General features: G+C 39.1%; 1 protein-coding gene across 2 annotated transcripts; it reads right to left on the bottom strand.

Moving 5' to 3' along the window:
* Window positions 1-4,254: 4,254 nt before the first annotated feature.
* Window positions 4,255-18,359, bottom strand: kcnk2a (potassium channel, subfamily K, member 2a). 2 transcript variants are annotated; one of them, XM_032519970.1, is made up of 9 exons: window positions 18,059-18,359; window positions 15,568-15,716; window positions 15,350-15,462; window positions 14,479-14,569; window positions 14,185-14,302; window positions 13,452-13,612; window positions 11,259-11,445; window positions 10,959-11,098; window positions 4,255-6,640 (listed from the first exon to the last, which is right to left on the bottom strand). In XM_032519970.1, coding segments are annotated over exons 1-9 (1,299 nt in total). In that variant the 5' UTR covers window positions 18,060-18,359; the 3' UTR covers window positions 4,255-6,301. The 2 variants fall into 2 exon arrangements, with proteins under 2 accessions (XP_032375861.1, XP_032375870.1); XM_032519979.1 differs by having other exon boundaries at window positions 15,610-15,716.

Here is an 18,359-nt window from a genome sequence, read left to right as displayed (position 1 = left end):
AAAATGCTGTTTTTGCCACTGACAGGTCAGATTGGTACAAGTGTCTGACTATATTATAGAAAGGACACCATAGAAAGAAAATGTTTGTCTTTCGTTTTCTAACTAAGTCTCCCTTACAGAGAAGTGTCTGTGCAGTCTTGCGGTGGTGACTTGACTCATCCGAATTGATGAAATCATCAAATGTTCAGCCGTGACATTGAATGTCTTATAAATAACACTGAGCTACGGATGAAGTATAAGGTAAAGTAAAACGTTTGTTTCTCTGTAGCGTCCTTTACCTAAACAGAAATTTATAATAAAAAAAAAAAATCTGTCAGTGGCAAAAACAAGCTCTTTTAGTGGACCCACATTGACGGTGCGTAATTGCCCCATAAGATTCTCCATTCACGGCTGCAGCCCTGCTGGCCTCTTTAGGAAGACCTGTGCCGTCAGGATATGTATGATGCAGGGATGTCACATGAATGTATAAATTGTTATATTTTCGCTACATGTTTTTGGCTTTTGAAAATTGTTCTCCCAAGTCTTGGCAATTAGGGCAAACAAACATAAACACAGTAACTTACTTAAATGAAAAATGTTTTAGTTTTTTTTCTGAAAAGTCCACACGCTTTTATCCCAAAAATTAGTTGTGCCATCTACAGTGCATTTCCTGTCTGCTATTAGACATCAGGAGGCCTAAATTACACAAACTTACACACCCAGGGCTGCCTTAATAACGTGCAGCTCTGCTCTCAGAATCTATATCTATTTGTTACATTTATGCTGTTATATTGTTATTTTGGCTTGTTAATTCTAGGTTAGTATATGTAACAGTGAAGAAACACAGTCAGGAAAGTGGCAGCATCTGCAACATTGCGGATGAAAACACCAAAGAAGAAGAAGATTGTCAAGAAGACAGCATTTGATTGGTCGATACACTCACCTGACAACATTCTGGAGTCAAGATGGCTGAAATAACCCTTCAGTTGTGGACTTATCCTTCTGGAATTATTTTGCAAAGTCTCCGAAAAGACACTTTGTTAGGTGTGCATGTGATGGGTCAGTATGCTTACAGCCAAACCAACACCTGGCATCTGTGGTGAAGCACATGTCCTGTTAAAGTGGTGGGAAAAGAAGACTGTGTGGATCAGTTTGTGTTTGTGTTGGGGGGGTGACCTGCCAATACGTCTGAGTCCTCTGTGAGTAGAGACAAGATGGATGGAAACCAATGGATAGAGGAAGAGAGAACAGACAATGAGAAAGGATCACAGATTGTTAAAGAATTGATGAATAACTCGATTGAAGAATTCTTACAAATGCATAACTTTAGAGACAAATGAAGGGAAAACCTTCCCGACCATGTTGGCCAGACTTCACACTAAGCTACAGTATACAGGATTTCCTTCCTGTACTCACCGCCACCTCTTGGATGGAAATATAATGTTGAGTTACACACCACAGAGTACACACAACCTATTTTTAATAACTGGTGTCCCCAGGCTGCTTTGTTACAGCACCTCTCTAGCAAAGAATGGCCACCATAGCCACCCATTAAAATAAAACCAACATAAAAGCCACAAGACGCTTCAGTTCATCTGACTTCTGTATTTAGAAATGTTTTCAAACATTAACCTCCCTCGGGGAAATTACTTTCAAAGACGTGTGGTGAAAATATAAAGCTGCATGTGCAAAAAGGCAAAAGAAGCTGCATAGCAGTGCTGTCTGCTCCATGAACCTGCTGGTGAGTTTCTTGTGTAGTTAAATTATAGGGACATTTATGCAACAACAACATAGTGACTATTCTATAAGATGGGCAAACGTAATGGGTATCCTGCATTTCAGAAACTTGTTGAATCCAATATTTGGATGTGGCAGGATGGACGAGGAGTCTTAGATTTATTATATCTGCTTATATTTATTTGTGGTGAACAAAGCAAAATGACGTCAGCAGCAACATTGTTACGGGTGAGTGAGGATTGGACCCAAATGCAGAGATGAGGACGGCAGGCAGGCAGGCGGGGGTAAACAGGAGTTTATTAACAGAAGATTAATAAACTCATAAACAGAAGAACAGAACATACAGGCGCTTACCGGGAACAGGAGACATATCAGGCACACAGGACCGGGGAAAACACTGAGACAGGGAGGCAAAAACAGGAAAACAACCCCAACAAAACCCCCAAACCACAACAAACATATCTTTTTTTTTTTAGTTTGTAGTAGTTCATGCCAAAGCAGGGCATTGCACGGCATTACAAAGCACAGCAGGATGTAGCATGGCACCGCAGAGCGTAGTAGGAATGGATGGACGAGGTACCTGGGCAAACAACTACTTGCATTTACATGTCACATGTACTGTATATAGAAGCATGTGCCTTTTTTATTTTTTATTTATTTCTATCTGACCTTAACAAGGTACTCCTGTTTACTTTACTACTACTTTTTAACCGCTCCAGACATGCAGTAGTTAATCATGTCTGTACAGTTAACTCATGTCTGTACAGTAAATATGAAGCTACAACAAGCAGCTAGTTAGCTTAGCATAAAGATGTGCTCTTAGAATAGAGAAAATATGGTGAAATGAGCCAGTGTACTGTATCTGTCTGTGGATTCTGGTATGTACTTCCTGCTTTGATATCTTTACCTCATGCATCATAAGACCTGCTACCACTGGCCAGTCACACTCATCAGACCACTCTATCATTCAGGACGTTTAAACTCTAAATATTGCTATATGGTTCACTGGCTGTGAACTGTGTGAGAGAAGAGAAGACACTGACTAATGTGCTTCCAAATAGTGGTGAGAATGAGTTGGTTCATTGCGTCTCTTTAAAGCCCCTGAAAACTGGACTAAATGTTACAGAATATTTCTCTCTACCTTTACATGGTCATGAGGAACATACTGTCAAGGACTCAGCTTATCTACTCCATCAGGACTGTGTGGGTGTGGTTTGTTCAGATTTGATTGACAGTGACTGAGATGTTAATTCCTATGCTGATAAATTGGTGTGACAGAGTTCACTTCTGATCACACTCATCAGTTATGCTGGATGGGGTCAGAGTTACAACAGCATTTAAACTTTTAACCAGACAGGGTAGTGAAACACTGCATTTCAATTATTCTTTAAGTTTGCTAATATTTGCATTCAATCTCCAGCATTTATGCACAAAGTAAACACTCTTCTAATCCCAATTGTACATGCTGGAGTATTTAAGTATTTTGTATCACTGCTGTTGTGTAATGGAGATGGGAGCGCTCAAGCTCCATCTTCTTTTGTTGTCTGGGATTTTCTGCTGGCTCGGCAGCAGTTACTGTTCTAAAACGACTGATCCAAAAGACGAATATGCATAATACATGCATGAAAAATGAAGAGTCTTAGAGTTTACTTTTAGCACAGCTAAAAAGTATGATTGCGTAACAATGTCATATGTTTGTTAATGCTACACGGTGTAACGCCACTGCTGTTTTCATTCAACAGTAGTACTGAACCATATCGACTGCTATGGTCTGCTATAGTAAGAGTCAAAACCTCTTTAGGACTTTTCTGCTGCTCTCTCAGTCTTTCTGTCAGTTCAATTAGGATGTACAGAGGGATCATTGAAGACTTGCTAGAACGCCCAATATAAGTAAAACAATAATTTCTCACACATAGTCAATTAGGACTGGAAAGATCAAATAATTGTAATTGTACTGGATTCTTGTAGCAAGTTTTCGGATTCATTAGGATTTTTACCTACTGTTCTCAGTGTGTAACTGGTACCATATAAAACTACAAGCTACACCACAGACCTATCTCTAGTTTTCGCTGGCATTACATCATTACAGTTGTCAACCTAATCTATAGCCATCAGATATAAAATGGTTTCATTCTCCTTTTGTATAAGGTGATGATCTAAGGGTTAAATTATCTTGCTTGGATTGTCCACACTGCTCTCTTTCTCAGCTCTGGGTTAAGTGTTAGTTGGTGATAACGTGACCTAATGTCAGCCCCGTTTCACACTGACAATGTTTAGCCCAAGGCTTAGTAGTTTTCCAGGGAATTACCCAAAAAACTTGGGGTTAACCCTGCTCTAGCGCACGGCCAGCTAAGTTCAGTGTGAAAAGGACTTCAGTGTGTCACTGATAACCCTGTAGTTGTTATTACAGCAATGCCACAACTAAACCAAAGCAGTTTGATTGGATGGACTGAATAGCATGTTGTTACATTCAAAAGCTGTTAAATCATAGTGAATTTTCAACAAGGTGTACACACATAAGCGAGTGAGTGAAAGCTGGGCATCAAAACTGAATTTATTCTTGTACTACATTGAAACTTTCATGGTCTGTCAATGGGCAAATCCACATCTGTGAATCATCAATCAACAACGTTAACTCAAATTATTAGATTTTTCCACTCTTACTCTTAAACATGTCCACAGTAAATTGATTACAGTAGAGCTACAACCAATGTACATGTGACAACTGACAATGACAGATAGAGATTAGATACATGTCTTTGTAATTCCAGAGTTGTTGCAAGACATTTTGTACATCATAACCACATATTTGGTAGCACCACTCAGAGAAGGAATTCACTGTGTTATATTATAGCAGCTTTAAGTTGGTCAGCAGAGAGTAAACTAAAGTATTTACTGGAAGAGTAGTAACAAATAGGTTATATGTTACTTCCCAGGATATGTGAAAATGTTCTGCCTGTAACAGTCTTTTTCATAATCCGCTGAGCCATATACATGATATTATTCTAGGAAACACAAAGTATTGGATACATTTGGCCACATGTGGATCCAGGGCACAAGAACATCATGAGTGTGAGCAACTGTTTTGTTGGACTGGATAAACACCAACAACATTGGGCTTATAAAACACCTCATTTTCTTTAGTGGAAGTAGACATAAGATGTTATTGATAATACATGAATAAGTAGGAACATGTGTTGAATTAGTTGTCCACCACACAATGTGTTGTGCTTTGACTTGGTCTGGCAATGTGAAGAGTTTAAGGCACAGCAATGGTTTGACAAATCTCCTCATATTGACATTCAGTACTCTTATTTCTTTTAAAACTACATCCAGAATCAGAGAGACACACTTTGAACCGCTACAACCTTTTAAAAACAACTGTGAAAAGCTTGAAAGAAAAATGTGCTAAAAGTAAATCAAAATATTTACTATATGTGTAACAGTACTGCTTTTAAATATTACAGTGGTTTCTAATAGGGATTATTAGTTACTCTATAAAATGGGCCTAGTGAAATCAGAGAAAAAGCTTTAGATTCTAAAACATATTCAGTTAAGTCAGCCAATGATGGTGAAAGTTGAATACAGAAAGCATGTCCAGTTTAAGCTGCACATGCGCTTTAATTTTCATATTAAAAAAATTAAAAAGTCTTGGTTCATGACTGACATTTTTTTTTAGAACAGCAATTTTTTGTAACTTTTCTAAGGGGGGGAATCAGAAAAATACAGCTCTAATATGAGCTCAAACAGATATTCTCTGTACTCGGAGTTTGTAGTTTGATCAGCATCACAGTCCTCCATCTTTGTAGTTCAGTACAGCTGTCTGTATTACAAACAATATAATTTCCCATCATCTCACAGTCTTTACATTCTGTAGTCATTTAGCACCTCTCCTCATCAGAGTTATCCATCTTTGTATTTTGACATCTTCTGTAGCTACTGTGATTGTCTGTGTCATTCTGCATTCAGATGGCAGACAGTGACGTCCTTAAAAACTTGGTTGAGGGGTAAAGCTACACACCCCATGGTTTGACCTTTGTCGCATGTCATATCCCTCCCACTTTACCTTTCTCCCCATGTTTTCTGTCTGCATCTATACTATCAACCGTCCAATAAAAAAAGAAAATGCAAAAAACAACAACCCACTTGTTTATAAGTTTTGCTGCAAACACAAACAGGCACCATGGACATATATTAGGTCACCAAATACTGTAGTTTTATGTTGTCCCTTAAGAGAAGGGTTAACTGGACTACTTTGCTTTATTCCAGGACCTGAGTGAGATCTAGATTACAGACACCCAAATGCACATTTTTCAACAAGATCAACACATGTTCTTTTTTCGTCTTGCTCTTTGTTTCCCTGGGTGGTGAAAAATGTTCTGTTGTCAAAGATCCACTGAAGTGTTCTTAAGAAAGGCTTACATCCCAGCAGAGAGGTGAAGATGTCCCTGCTGGGGTCACAAAGTACCACATTCTCATTTCTACTTGCTTTGAAAATAAAAAAAAATCATTTCATTTTCAGCACTAATAACACCAATGTTCACAAATTGAAAAGAAATCTTAAAAGGTGACAACCGTTCCTTGTCTACTTGAGGTGTTCAATGACTGAGATATCTCCTCTCTCCGGGTCCAAACCGTTCATGAACAGACCTCCGTTTCTAGCCAAAGGTGTGGTCAGGCCCATCAGCCCGGCCTCCCTCTCGTTCCTGTCCCGTTCTTCGCTGAAATTGACCGACACGGTCCTCTTGGGCAGAGTGAACTCAGGGCCAGGGCTGAATCCCAGCTCCGAGGACAGTTTACGTTTAATTGAGGCGGCGCGCTGGAACTTATCATAGATATCGATGCTGACACGTCGCCGTGTTTCTTTGAACTCTGCTGAGACGTTAGCCGTCCACTCTGCAGCATGAGCTCGGATTTCTCCAACCTGTAGCAAGAGAATGAGAGAGTGAAGTCAGTAGAGGGTACAGAGGGATGCGGATGGATACAGGTTTGCTTCTTAAAATGTTGAGCAAACAATTCCTGTTTTGATGACAATGCAGTTAAACGACTACAATATGAAATGAAAAGGGAACAAAATAGAGAGAAATTAAGAAGAGGAGCAACAGGGGTTTGCAGAGGCTTTGTTGTCTTTTGACAAAAGCTCCTGCATGTTATCTAGATGTGTTTATGCAACTTCATTCAAACTGTCACTGCTCTGAAAATGTTTTACTCACGGACACTAAGACATCCAAGACTCGCATGATGTCCAAGTTTGACTGATTTTTATTTCAATTTTTGTCCCTTAGTATGATTTGTTTAGATAAATATAATGGTTATAAAATATCAGTGGTATAGTCTGTTAATTATCTAGAGTACTAGAGTTAGAAACAGTCAGAAGCAACACTTTTGTGCTTTTAAAGTGCTCATATAATGCTTAGGTTCACAATTGTATTTGAGGCTGTACCAGAATAGGTTTACATGGTGTCATTTAAAAAAAAACATCATATTTTTGTTGTACTGGACGATGCTGCCGAACTTCTTTTCACCCTGTGTGTTTGGAGCTCTGTTTTAGCTACAGAGTGAGACGTCTTACGTCTTTACTATCTTTGTTAGGAGTAGCACATCAGCTAAATAACTTGATCAAGGCAGGATTAGCTGGGAGACTTCTTCTAAACGAGGGCTCACTTGTGGAATACCTGCAGAACAGGGACATGGAAGTGAATTAGTGTGTTGTAGCAGTGTTTTGCTATAGAGAACTAGCTAGCATGCTATGGTTAGCTACCTCGTCTAAGCTAGTGACGTAGAAAGCAGTGGGGATTTTGAACAGCTCACCCAGAGACTGAAGGCAGAAGACATTCAGAAACCTGTATCTCACTCAAAACAGCATGGATGTTTTTTTTACTCCAAGTTTGTGTGAGTGTGGAAACACCTGAGACACAAAATAACACCCCAAATCCCAGAAAAAGTGTTTTTTTCATACTATGGGCACTTTAAAGAGAAAATACAGAGCGAGAAAGAAACGGGGAGTAACGATGTCACGGGAAGTCAACCTAATGAAATTAAAACAATCTATCTGCAACTAGATAAGACTGCACAATGTATTAATTGGCCATGGAAAATGTGACACACAGCTGAGTACACCTTAACATAACTAAATGTGTAATATGTACATTATGAACAGAGTCTGATGTTACAGCAGAGACATGCATTATGTTTCAGAGAGCACAATTCTTTATAATCTGACTTCCGAAACTGAAGCATTTGAACATGAAAAAAGACTAAAAAAGTCTAATAACTTCCACTATGTCCCAAACTTATTTTTGGATGTCCCCCAGCAAGCTTTATACTAAACAATAGCAGGAAGAATATGGTAATATTTTTTCTTCTTGAAGCTAAACATAAAATTGCGCTGTCATGGAAATCTGTTCACAGACCAACCAAGCAAAGCTGGGTTGAAGGGCTTCTGCACTGCCTTGCCCTAAAGAAACTTACATATGTTGTTAAGGGGAAATATAATACTTTTGTAAAGATTTGGGGCTCATTTATGCAGTTTATGGGGGGGGGGGGGAGATTTTATTGCGGCTTTGTAGTCTACCGGTTTCTTTTTTATTTCTTATCTACTTTCAATAAGATCACTAATCATATTTTGGAAGGTGGGAGCATTCTGCACACCGTGTATCTATTCATGTATACATGTTTATCACTTCTTAATATTATTCTTTTTTTCTTAAACGCCCCAATAGGAATCAGTGTGTTACCATAGCAGTTAAACATACCACTAACATATCTAAATTTGGAATATTTTAAAATGCCTATTTGTAATTATTGCTGTGCCTTGTTTTGTTTTGCTCTGTTTTGTGTCTTTGAATTGTAATTGAAAAACTCAAAAAAAACATTTGTCAAAATAAGTCTAATTTCAAAAACAGCCATTGGGTCTTTGCATAAATTTAAATCAATAAGAACACCTCACTGTCCGTCTGTCTTCAGAAAACTGCAGAATCTGGTATTAGTAGAATTTTACTTACATATATACCAACTGTCCAGGGCCTAGCACAAAATTCTGGACTCTGTACATAGGCCTTCTTTATGGGCCCTTCCCTATTTTACGCCGCTGTTCATTCTAGCATCTTTGTCGGCCCTCCTCACAAGAGGGCCCTGTATACTATACTGTGACACAAGGCCAGGAAATGCCTCAATAAAAATGGAGCAAAATATTAACATTAAAGTTAAGTCACCACCATGAGATGTTCTGTACTGTACTTTTTCTACAAATGTTTCAAACACTGTATAATGACACTCAATGGCATGACAGGCCAAATTATACTAATGAATACGGCCAGGTTTTCCAGTGTTGCTTCTGTTTTCATTCATAGATGAAATAAAGTATTGTACAGTAAGTAACTTCTCCTAAAATCAAAAGGGCAGACTGACAAAACACTGACAGATGAGCATTCAGACAACAAAAGAAAAGGCATACTGACACAAAAAGAAATTAAAAGGGGAAGCAATAAAAACCCTTTGTTTAACCAGGATGTTTAAGTAACTTAATAGGAAACTAACATGCTTCTGTTTTGTCCTAATGGCTTATTATAGGGGACTGGAGCCGTTCTGTTATCATTTCAGGGCAACAAAGGACATACTGAAATCAACACACTTCATATACTGCTTCTAATTTTGTGACTATATCACAGTGAATAATGATAGTAACACACATACATTTTTTACAGGCCAGTAAGATGATGACAAATCACAGCAGGACTATAGCAAAAGCTTACAAAATCATGTTGTGTAAGTTGAAACAGTGGTACCCCAGGTCTCATTCAGGTCAGTGTCCAACCTAACTACGTCTCATACACACAGAAACTGCAGTAGTGACACACACGTAGAAACGCTGGACAAGATGTTTTTTGTCCCAGATGAATGTACTGCATGGATCTCGGGTACCTAAAATGTCACTTGTTAAATAGGTAAGAATAGTTGTCAGTATCCCAAAAGCATCTACAGAAAAGAAGGACTTGTTTCTCTCAAGTCTTGTCCAGTATGGAAGACAGGAACTTCAGAGTTGGCACTACATGACACTGCACTGTGGTTGAACTGTACTGCCTAACTGCCTAATCTTAATTCTCCTCCGTCAAGATGTATTAAATGCTTCTGTGTAATTCATCAAAGTATCCCAAACCTTCTTGACACATCCAAAGTCAAGTTGCTCTTGATTATAACCAAACACTTTCTAAAATGTATGACCAAATCTTATTCACACTGACCTCTCACTCCAAGCCAAACACCAACGAAATCTAATTACAATAAAAGTATATGTTACACTTTTAAGGAGCATTTTGAGACAAAAACGAAATACCTCCACACAATAGTTTTAGCTACGGAAGCATGTCAATTTTAATAAATCTGACAATGCATATCACATGACCATTTGCATACAATTAGCCATGGGCAGGTCGGTGTAAACAGGAAGCAGATAGTCTAACGTTACTCTGTGGTTGAAAATCATGGATGTATAAGTTAAAAATGCAGAAAAGTAAGACCAGGGATTCATTTGCTTGGATCTACAATGAGGTGGAACATTTCCTGCAGTGTATGTAAGCCTATCTAACCTATAAAACGGACTGATGTGCATCGTTGTTTCCAAAGGTCTCCGTTTGAGCCTGTTCAGACTACAAAGCTACCCCAGAGTTTCATACCAGCAGTGTTTCCAATATATCTAAGTTTGAGGGGGTTGGACACGCTGTTGTATTGTGGACGTGATGCGTAAACGTAGTAAAATATTAGTTTTTAAACCAAAATGTAGATATAGCCTTAATTAAGGGCCCTGTAAAAACTTTCGGATGTTTGTCTTATTAGAAAACGATCAACTGTATTTGCATAACCTGTGTTATATAAAGAGCACACACAGTTTGTTTGAATACATTTTCTGATACTCACACATTGTCCAAATGACCGCTATCTGGAGATGCTCACGGTAATGGCATATGACTGCGTTTATGTGTTTGGATGGCAGACAGTGGATTGGATTAGAAAACAGTTTTATCATTGAAATGAGGTTAACCAAAGGGCAAAAGTTGAGGTGGTGACATGGCACTGTAACATGAGTAGCATAAATGACCTGTGTGTCACTGTACTGAAAGAGACTAAGTGTGTGGAAACATGTACACTGACAGATAAACAGGTATGTATAGAGAAAACGGTGTTGTGAAAGAATGAGAAAAAGCCAACGAAGGAAGGAGTAAATGAAACCAGCAGTGTCATACCTCTTCTTTCGTCCTCTTGGAGATTACTCTGAGCCAGTCTCCTATCATGCTGAGGATGGCAGCAAAGTAGGCTAGTCCCACCAGAATCCAGAACCATACAACTGGTTTATAGTAATCTAAGTACTCTATGTCGGAACCACCTAGACACAGAGACGAGGGCAGACAGAGACATTAACTATGACATATCCAGTGTAATCCACCTGGTGAGATAAACAGACGTGATGCAGAGAGACTGATAGCTTTGTATGTCTCTCTGTGTCTGTCTATGTTAAAATTCAATAATTTGCTTTGTGACTGTACCTGCCACAAAGTCTCCAAATCCTATGGTAGTCAAGGTGATGACCACAAAGTAAAGGGACTCCAGCGCGGACCAACCCTCAATGTGTTTAAAGATGGCTGCTGGGAGCGCCACAAACAGCAGGCATCCAAACAGCACAAACAGCAAGGTGGAGATGACCCGGATCTTTGTCTGACTGATGTCCCAGTGCTGCAAGACAGAGAGAGGCAGAGAAAATCAGCAATATGATGCAACGGGTACCCTCACAACTTCTAGAGATCTGGTCCAGTTCGGGATCACTGCAAACACACATGAAGTTTTGATCCTCAGTGTTCATCGTTTGTTTAAGGTCTTTGGAAGTAAGTGGGACAAAAGGTGATTCTCAAACCTTACTCTTAGAGTGGCAGCAAGCAGTTGCTTGAAAGTGAGAAACCAAATGCAATGTAGATATTTTAAGGCTATGTACATTCACCTCATCCAGCAGTGAGAAGTAATTGTGGTCCCAGCCACACCAAGATGCTGATCGCTGTGTGGAAGCCAACATGGAAGGAAAAGTTATCTAACAAAGTTGGGAAAAATGGGCTTCTCTCAAGTTGAGGTACTGAGTAGAAAAATCTGTGACTACGACAATGCTTCCATACTAATGTTTAGCAGGTATAATTTTTACCATGTTTATCATCCTAGTTTAGCATGCTAGCATGCTAACATTTGCTAATTGCCACTAAACACAAAGTATAGCTGGGAATTGTGTGAATATTATGAGTTTTGCAGGTATTTGGTCCCAAACCGAAATATTTGATGAAAGGAAAACGAAAAGGGGGTTGGCAAAATGATTACAATTCAATTGATCCCAAGTTGGACTTTAGGTAGGTGTGCACCTAATTTCATGGCAATCCATCCAATATTTGTTGGGACATTTCACTCAAAACCAAATGTCACACTCAGATGAAAAGCCAGAAGATCGCCAAAAGTTAGTAGGAATCGTCCACTAGAAAGCACAAAGGTTCATCCAAGATTGTTGTTGAGTTAGTGTGAGTTGTTGAGATACTGCCGTCCGGACCAAAGAAGAGGACTGACTCAGCAGTAATAGCATTATTTAATAAATTGGTCCCCAGGGTGCAGTAGAAACAAAAAGACATCCACAGTATTCACTGAGGATAATGCTGCAGTCTAAAATCAAAAGGGCAGGCTGACAAAACACTGACAGATAAGCATTGAGGCAACAAAAGAAAAGAAAGACTGGCACACAAAGAGAAAGTAAAGGTGAAGCAAAAAAATCCTTTGTTTAACCAGGATATTTAAGTGCCTTAATAGGACAATAACATGCTTCTGTGTTTTTCTAATGGCTTATTAAAGGGAGCCGTTCTGTTGTCATTTCAAGGCAGCAAAAGACATTAATGAAGTCAACACTCTTCAAATACTGCCTCCAGTTCTGTGACTATATCACAGTTAATACTGATAATAACACACAGATATGTTTAAAGGCCAGTAAGATTATTACATATCAAAGCAGGACTTTAGCAAAAGAACCCATGGGGAGCATTAGTGAGCCACACACACACACACACACACACACACACACACACACACACACACACACACACACACACACACACACACACACACACACACACACACACACACACACACACACACACACACACAGTAGACCCCAGAATGAGATACTTTAGATACTCTGTTTGAGTTCTGGAGTCAGCTGCTTAAAGATGACCTACTGTAGCTATTAATCAAAACTGGGAATTATTAGCTTAAATCAAGCCCTTGCGCACAGAAATCATCTCAGTATGTCACTCACACACTACTACATTGTAGATTTTTTTTCATGGTTTCTAGGTTTTCTCAGCCTGTAGAGAATCAGAAGGTAGTTCATATATCTATAAACAATTCAACAACTCAATTGATTTTCCAGAAAATTAACTACATTACAATATCGTGTCATCAAATACTGTAATTACATCAAAACCCACTCGCCAAATGGATCAATACATATCATGGTCGTTAAAGCAGATGTCAGCCTTTTGTAAATATTATCTAAAAGCTAGTGTGGATGAGGAAAATGTTGCGAGACCTTTGATGTAAATTATTCAAGTTAGCCTGTACAGACTTGCCCTCTGAGGACAATAAACTTATGTGAATTCTTCTGTAAAACACAATGTCTGTAAACCCTACATGTTTGTATGTTACCCCAGACTCACCACAAACATTTTCTCCACTCTGGCAATGCCCTTTCCGAATATGGTGCCGAGCTGATCTCCTACACCAGCCAAAAGGAAGCCAAACAGAGGTATCCCTAGCAACGCATAGACAATGCAGAAGATCTTTCCACCTTCTGTGTGGGGAGAGATGTTCCCAAAACCTGCAGAGAGGAGAGAATGAAACAAAAGACTGAGAACCTACATAATGCATAATGTACATTTCATTTCAAGCTTCCTACAACAGTGAAAACACTTGGTGTGATAAGTGAAACTATCAATGATGCAGTATCCATTTAGCAAGTTAAGCCATGTCATATGATGGTCCAACATAACAAAGCAACAGGTGAGATGAATCCCTATTTATCTACGTGTGTTTGTACATGTGTTAGATAATTTTGTGGGGTAAAAAATTCTATCTTGTTTGTTTAGTTTGTAACCTCTGAACCTCTGAAGTAACTAACACATTTAATGGTACCTTCAACAAGTGGGTGTGAGTAAGTGACAAAAGAAGAAAATGGAAAAATAAGGGTCATAAGTGGAGTGTGTATGTAAACGGCACCTCTAACTATTTTGATTAAATCTAGAAAGCACATATAAAATCTCCGACCTGTGTGTGTGTGTGTGTGTGTGTGTGTGTGTGTGTGTGTGTGTGTGTGTGTGTGTGTGTGTGTGTGTGTTGTGTGTGTGTGTGTGTGTGTGTGTGTGTGTGTGTGTGTGTGTGTGTGTGTCCTACCGATGGTTGTGATCACAGTTCCAGCAAAGAAGAAGGCGGAGCTCAGGTCCCACAGGCTGCTGTGGTTGGTCAGTGTCCCTGCAGGATTCACTCCTGAACGGATAGCAGACACAACTTGCTGGATGGGAGAGTGAGAGAGAGAGATTTGTGTTCAAATGTATGTTTAAATTCAAAGATTAACAGTTAACATTGGATTGGGCTAAATCTCTGTGGCTCCACAGTTCTTCCTCCCACTCCTGTGAAACTGTAGGAGCTGTCCATGGTGCTGAAACTAATAAGAGCGGCCCTTGTCACCTTAACAAGCTCCTCTAGCTGGCTCTGGCTGACACAGGAGTGTCTGGACAGGAACTCCAGCTTCTGGGACAGGATGGCCAAACGCTGGGCACTAGGAGAGAGAGAAAGGCATAAAAATGTGTGTAATCATGTTTTCACATTTTATTATAAGAGTCACACCTTACTCAAAATCCTTGTTTTGAATTAGTGTACATCTAGCATCAATGATTAATAACTGTACAGAAATGTATCCTTAATTAAAAAGTGCCGATTTAGTTTAAACTGTAAAAAAGTTTAGTTTAAACTTTTGTTAGTTAATATTGTATTTTGGCTCTATGCCATTCAGTGAAAAGGAAACTAGCAGCAGCACTTTAAACTTTAAAAGACTTCTGATCAGGACTAACTGCGGGAGTCATCCCAAAAGGATCAATAAAGAGAAGTCTAATAAAGAGAATCAAATTTGTTCAGTGGTCTAAATCTATTCTGCAGTTGCCTAGTAGAGCACTAGGACTAATATTTTTCATTATCTTTAGTATTTAGACACACATCAACTATCAAAGGGGTTTCAGTTTTCGTGGAAAATTGCAATTTAAAATACATTTTCAAAAACAGTTGATAATTAGAAAGACAACATTTATTTTCACAGTAAAAGAAAGATATTGAATGGGTCAATTTTGGTATGTATTAATGCATGCACATTGCCCTTTGCAGGCTCAATACATGCATTGAAAAAGAAGAAGAGGAATAGAAGACGATTTTTTTAGAAGACATAATGTCAATACCGTGGATACGATTGGTAAATTGATGGATGGATGAATATAGGATGAATAGATGGGTAGGTGGCTTTCCTGGTAGTGAGTCAGACAGGTAGACATGTATTTAACCTGCCTACCTCTCATGAGGCTGCTCCAGGGATCTGAAGACTGCTGCTCCCATCACCAGGTACAGAACCACCAAAAGAAAGATGGCTGTCACCGTCTTCCATTTCATTACTGTGGCAACCACCTACAACCCACATACATACAGGAAGTCTCCTGAAAGAAACCTTTTTAAAAGAAGAACAACCCCTCTATCTCTGCGTAATAAGTACCTTGTGAAGAAAAAAATTACTTTTAAAATCTGGTTGTGTAACTTCTCTCTTTTGTCTCTCACCTCACTCTCCTCCTGGGGAGTCAGTGGGATCGGCTTTGTGGAGAAGGAGAGGCGGGGCTTGGAGTTGTGAGTGGCGGATTTAGGGTCCAATAAGTCTGGAGCTGCCACTGTCAGGGGAAATTATAAAATAGCATTGAGATTTTTCCCCTCCCTGTCCCTGCTCTCTTACTCCAGTCAAACACTTTTAGCTGTGCATCTTTACTGTAATGTAAGTGGATGGATGTGGTTTGAAAGATAGAAAAATGACAAAGCAAGGTTATATAAGGAATCCCGAGATTGTTGATCTGTCTGGTGAGAAAGAGAGGGAGGGAGAAAGAGGGTGCTGAAGTGTGTGTAGTTGGTGAATGAACTGCCTAAATGTTTTATTCCTTGTATGCAGGTGGGTGTAAGAGGTGTGCTGTGTTTTTTGTTTAATCCATGCAACTTCTGCTTACCAGGCCAAGTGACTAAACTACGGTAGTTAATATTAAATATATTTTGCAGTTGTTGTTCAATTCTGATAATAATTAATTAATTACAGATTAATTCTGTAATCTGTGTTGAGTCAAAAAGAGCAAAAGAGAGATATTTTAAGGGAGATAGTTTCCTCAGTTTCTCCAATCAGCTTAAATTTTGATTGTCTTGACTCTTGACTTAATTTTATGTACTTAATTATTTTGGGAATATTGTGTAACATCATTGCCAATAAAGCTTGTTGAATTGGAATTAGACTGAAATCACTGTAAGTTTGGAGAGGAGAGAGAAGGAGAATGTATATCAGGTCTGGACAATATAATGAAACATGCAGTATATTGATAGTGCAATGTCATATTTCAGTAATCGTACAATCATGAATAAGAATAGTACTTGAATAGCAGACATAGTGAGAGAATGATAAGTATTCTCACATTAACGTGATCCCAACTGTAAAGGCAAAAAGGTATCAGACACAATTACAGTACTTTGGAAATAAGAAAATGTGTTATGATACAAGACATTATTTTGTTATTATTGCTCCAGCAAAATTGTCTCAGTAAGGTTAAGTTCCCAGGGATGTCCCTTTATTTATTTTTTTATTTGAGTTTTTGTTTAGTGTTTTAATTTTAGTTTTATACCCAACTACAGTGGATTGTGTCAAGTGCTCCACAACAATCAATGGGATTGCTAATATCATACATCTTTCATCATGCAATACATTATAAATGCCTGGGCCAATAACAGTAATAAAACAGCTAAACATACATGAGCAACTTGTTTTAGGATTACAAAACAACCACCTATTACGTTTGAGTCTGGTAGAGGGGGTCTGTGACGCCCTGGTGGCCCCGCCTCTGCTTGTTATGTAGACCAGAGTATGACAGTGTGTGTGAGTGTGTGTGTGTGTGTGTGTGTGTGTGTGTGTGTGTGTGTGTGTGTGGTGTGTGTCTGTGTGTCTGTGTGTGTGTGTGTGTGTGTGTGTGTGTGTGTGTGTGTGTGTGTGTGTGTGTGTGTGTGAGAGAGAGAAAGAGAGAGAGAGATGTCTAGAGAGAGGGATGAGGGGAGGAGTAGAGAAAAAGAGCAGCAGCAGGCAGGGGAGAATCACTCGGACAGAAGCAGAAAGAAGTGAAGTTTAGACCATCATCATTTCAAGTCCCCAAATCTATTAAGGCCAAAGAAACATGTTAACAACAGACATCAATCAAATTACATTGTTTAACTGTGATTTTTTTCTTGATTACACAATATCTTCCTGTTGCAGTTCAGGAGTGACACTATGTTGTCCCCTCCAAACTGATATAAAAAGCATTGATTTACTGTAAGCTTTTTTTCTTTGAGTCAGTATTTATACTGACTATTCCAAATTCTATCAGGATGAGAATAACAAAAAAGGTCAAAAGCACTCAAGTTGATTACCTTCCATACAAAGGTTTGATTAAAACATATACAGTATGAAATAATCTTTCATCAGGGTCACCTTAAAAGCACTCTCTTTTGCACAACATACACCTCAGTGGTCTACTGGGAACTGAGATCAGGTGGTTTTGGTCTTCAAGTAAAAGGATATTGAGCTTCAGAAATAATTTAAAAGTGTATCAGAATAATAGCATAAGTGAGTAACAACTGACTATCCATATGTTTAGTTGCTTTTGAGAGGTCGACATATTTTAGCAGAATACATATTTAATGGATTAAAACAAACGTGCGGCTGTGCAGAAAGCTGAGCTGCCGAGTCAAACCCGATCACTCACACACACCTTTATCTCTCACTCGGTGGAGAAGTAAGACAAGTGAAACAACTTGCTTGAGCTAAATGTTATTTTTACTGAAATATGTATTTTTAATAGTGGATTACAAAAATATCTCTACAATAACTTTTTTTTTTTTTTTTAAATAATGCAGCCAGTTTGAAGTGTGAGCGATTGGAAGTTGTTCACAAACTGACCTAGATTATGAATACATTTGAGAACAACTTCTCTCTCTGTGTACTTACTCCTTGTTGTTGCCTATCCGATGCCCTCCGCTCTCCTCTTCTCCTCATCCGACGCTCTCACCGCGTTTAGGGGAATCTTTCCTCCTCTGCGTGTCTCCTCCCTGCGGTGCTGAAGCGGGGGGGCGAACAGGCGCTCCGTCTTACCGCTGATCGGACACTGATGCTGCGCTAGCAAGGTGCTTTTATTCCACCCACATTTCACTGCAAAAAGCTTTCTCTGCTCGTTTTTTTTTCCAGTTCTCTACCATCATCCGCTCCGCTCTGTCTGCGCTCTCGCTTTTGAGCGCACCGGTGCAGCGTC

Source organism: Etheostoma spectabile, chromosome 1 (genome assembly GCF_008692095.1).
Source record: "Etheostoma spectabile isolate EspeVRDwgs_2016 chromosome 1, UIUC_Espe_1.0, whole genome shotgun sequence".
In the NCBI taxonomy this organism is placed as follows: Eukaryota; Metazoa; Chordata; class Actinopteri; order Perciformes; family Percidae; genus Etheostoma; species Etheostoma spectabile.
The sequence above is the reverse complement of the archived record's forward strand: the minus strand, read 5'-3'. Positions and strand labels throughout refer to the sequence as shown.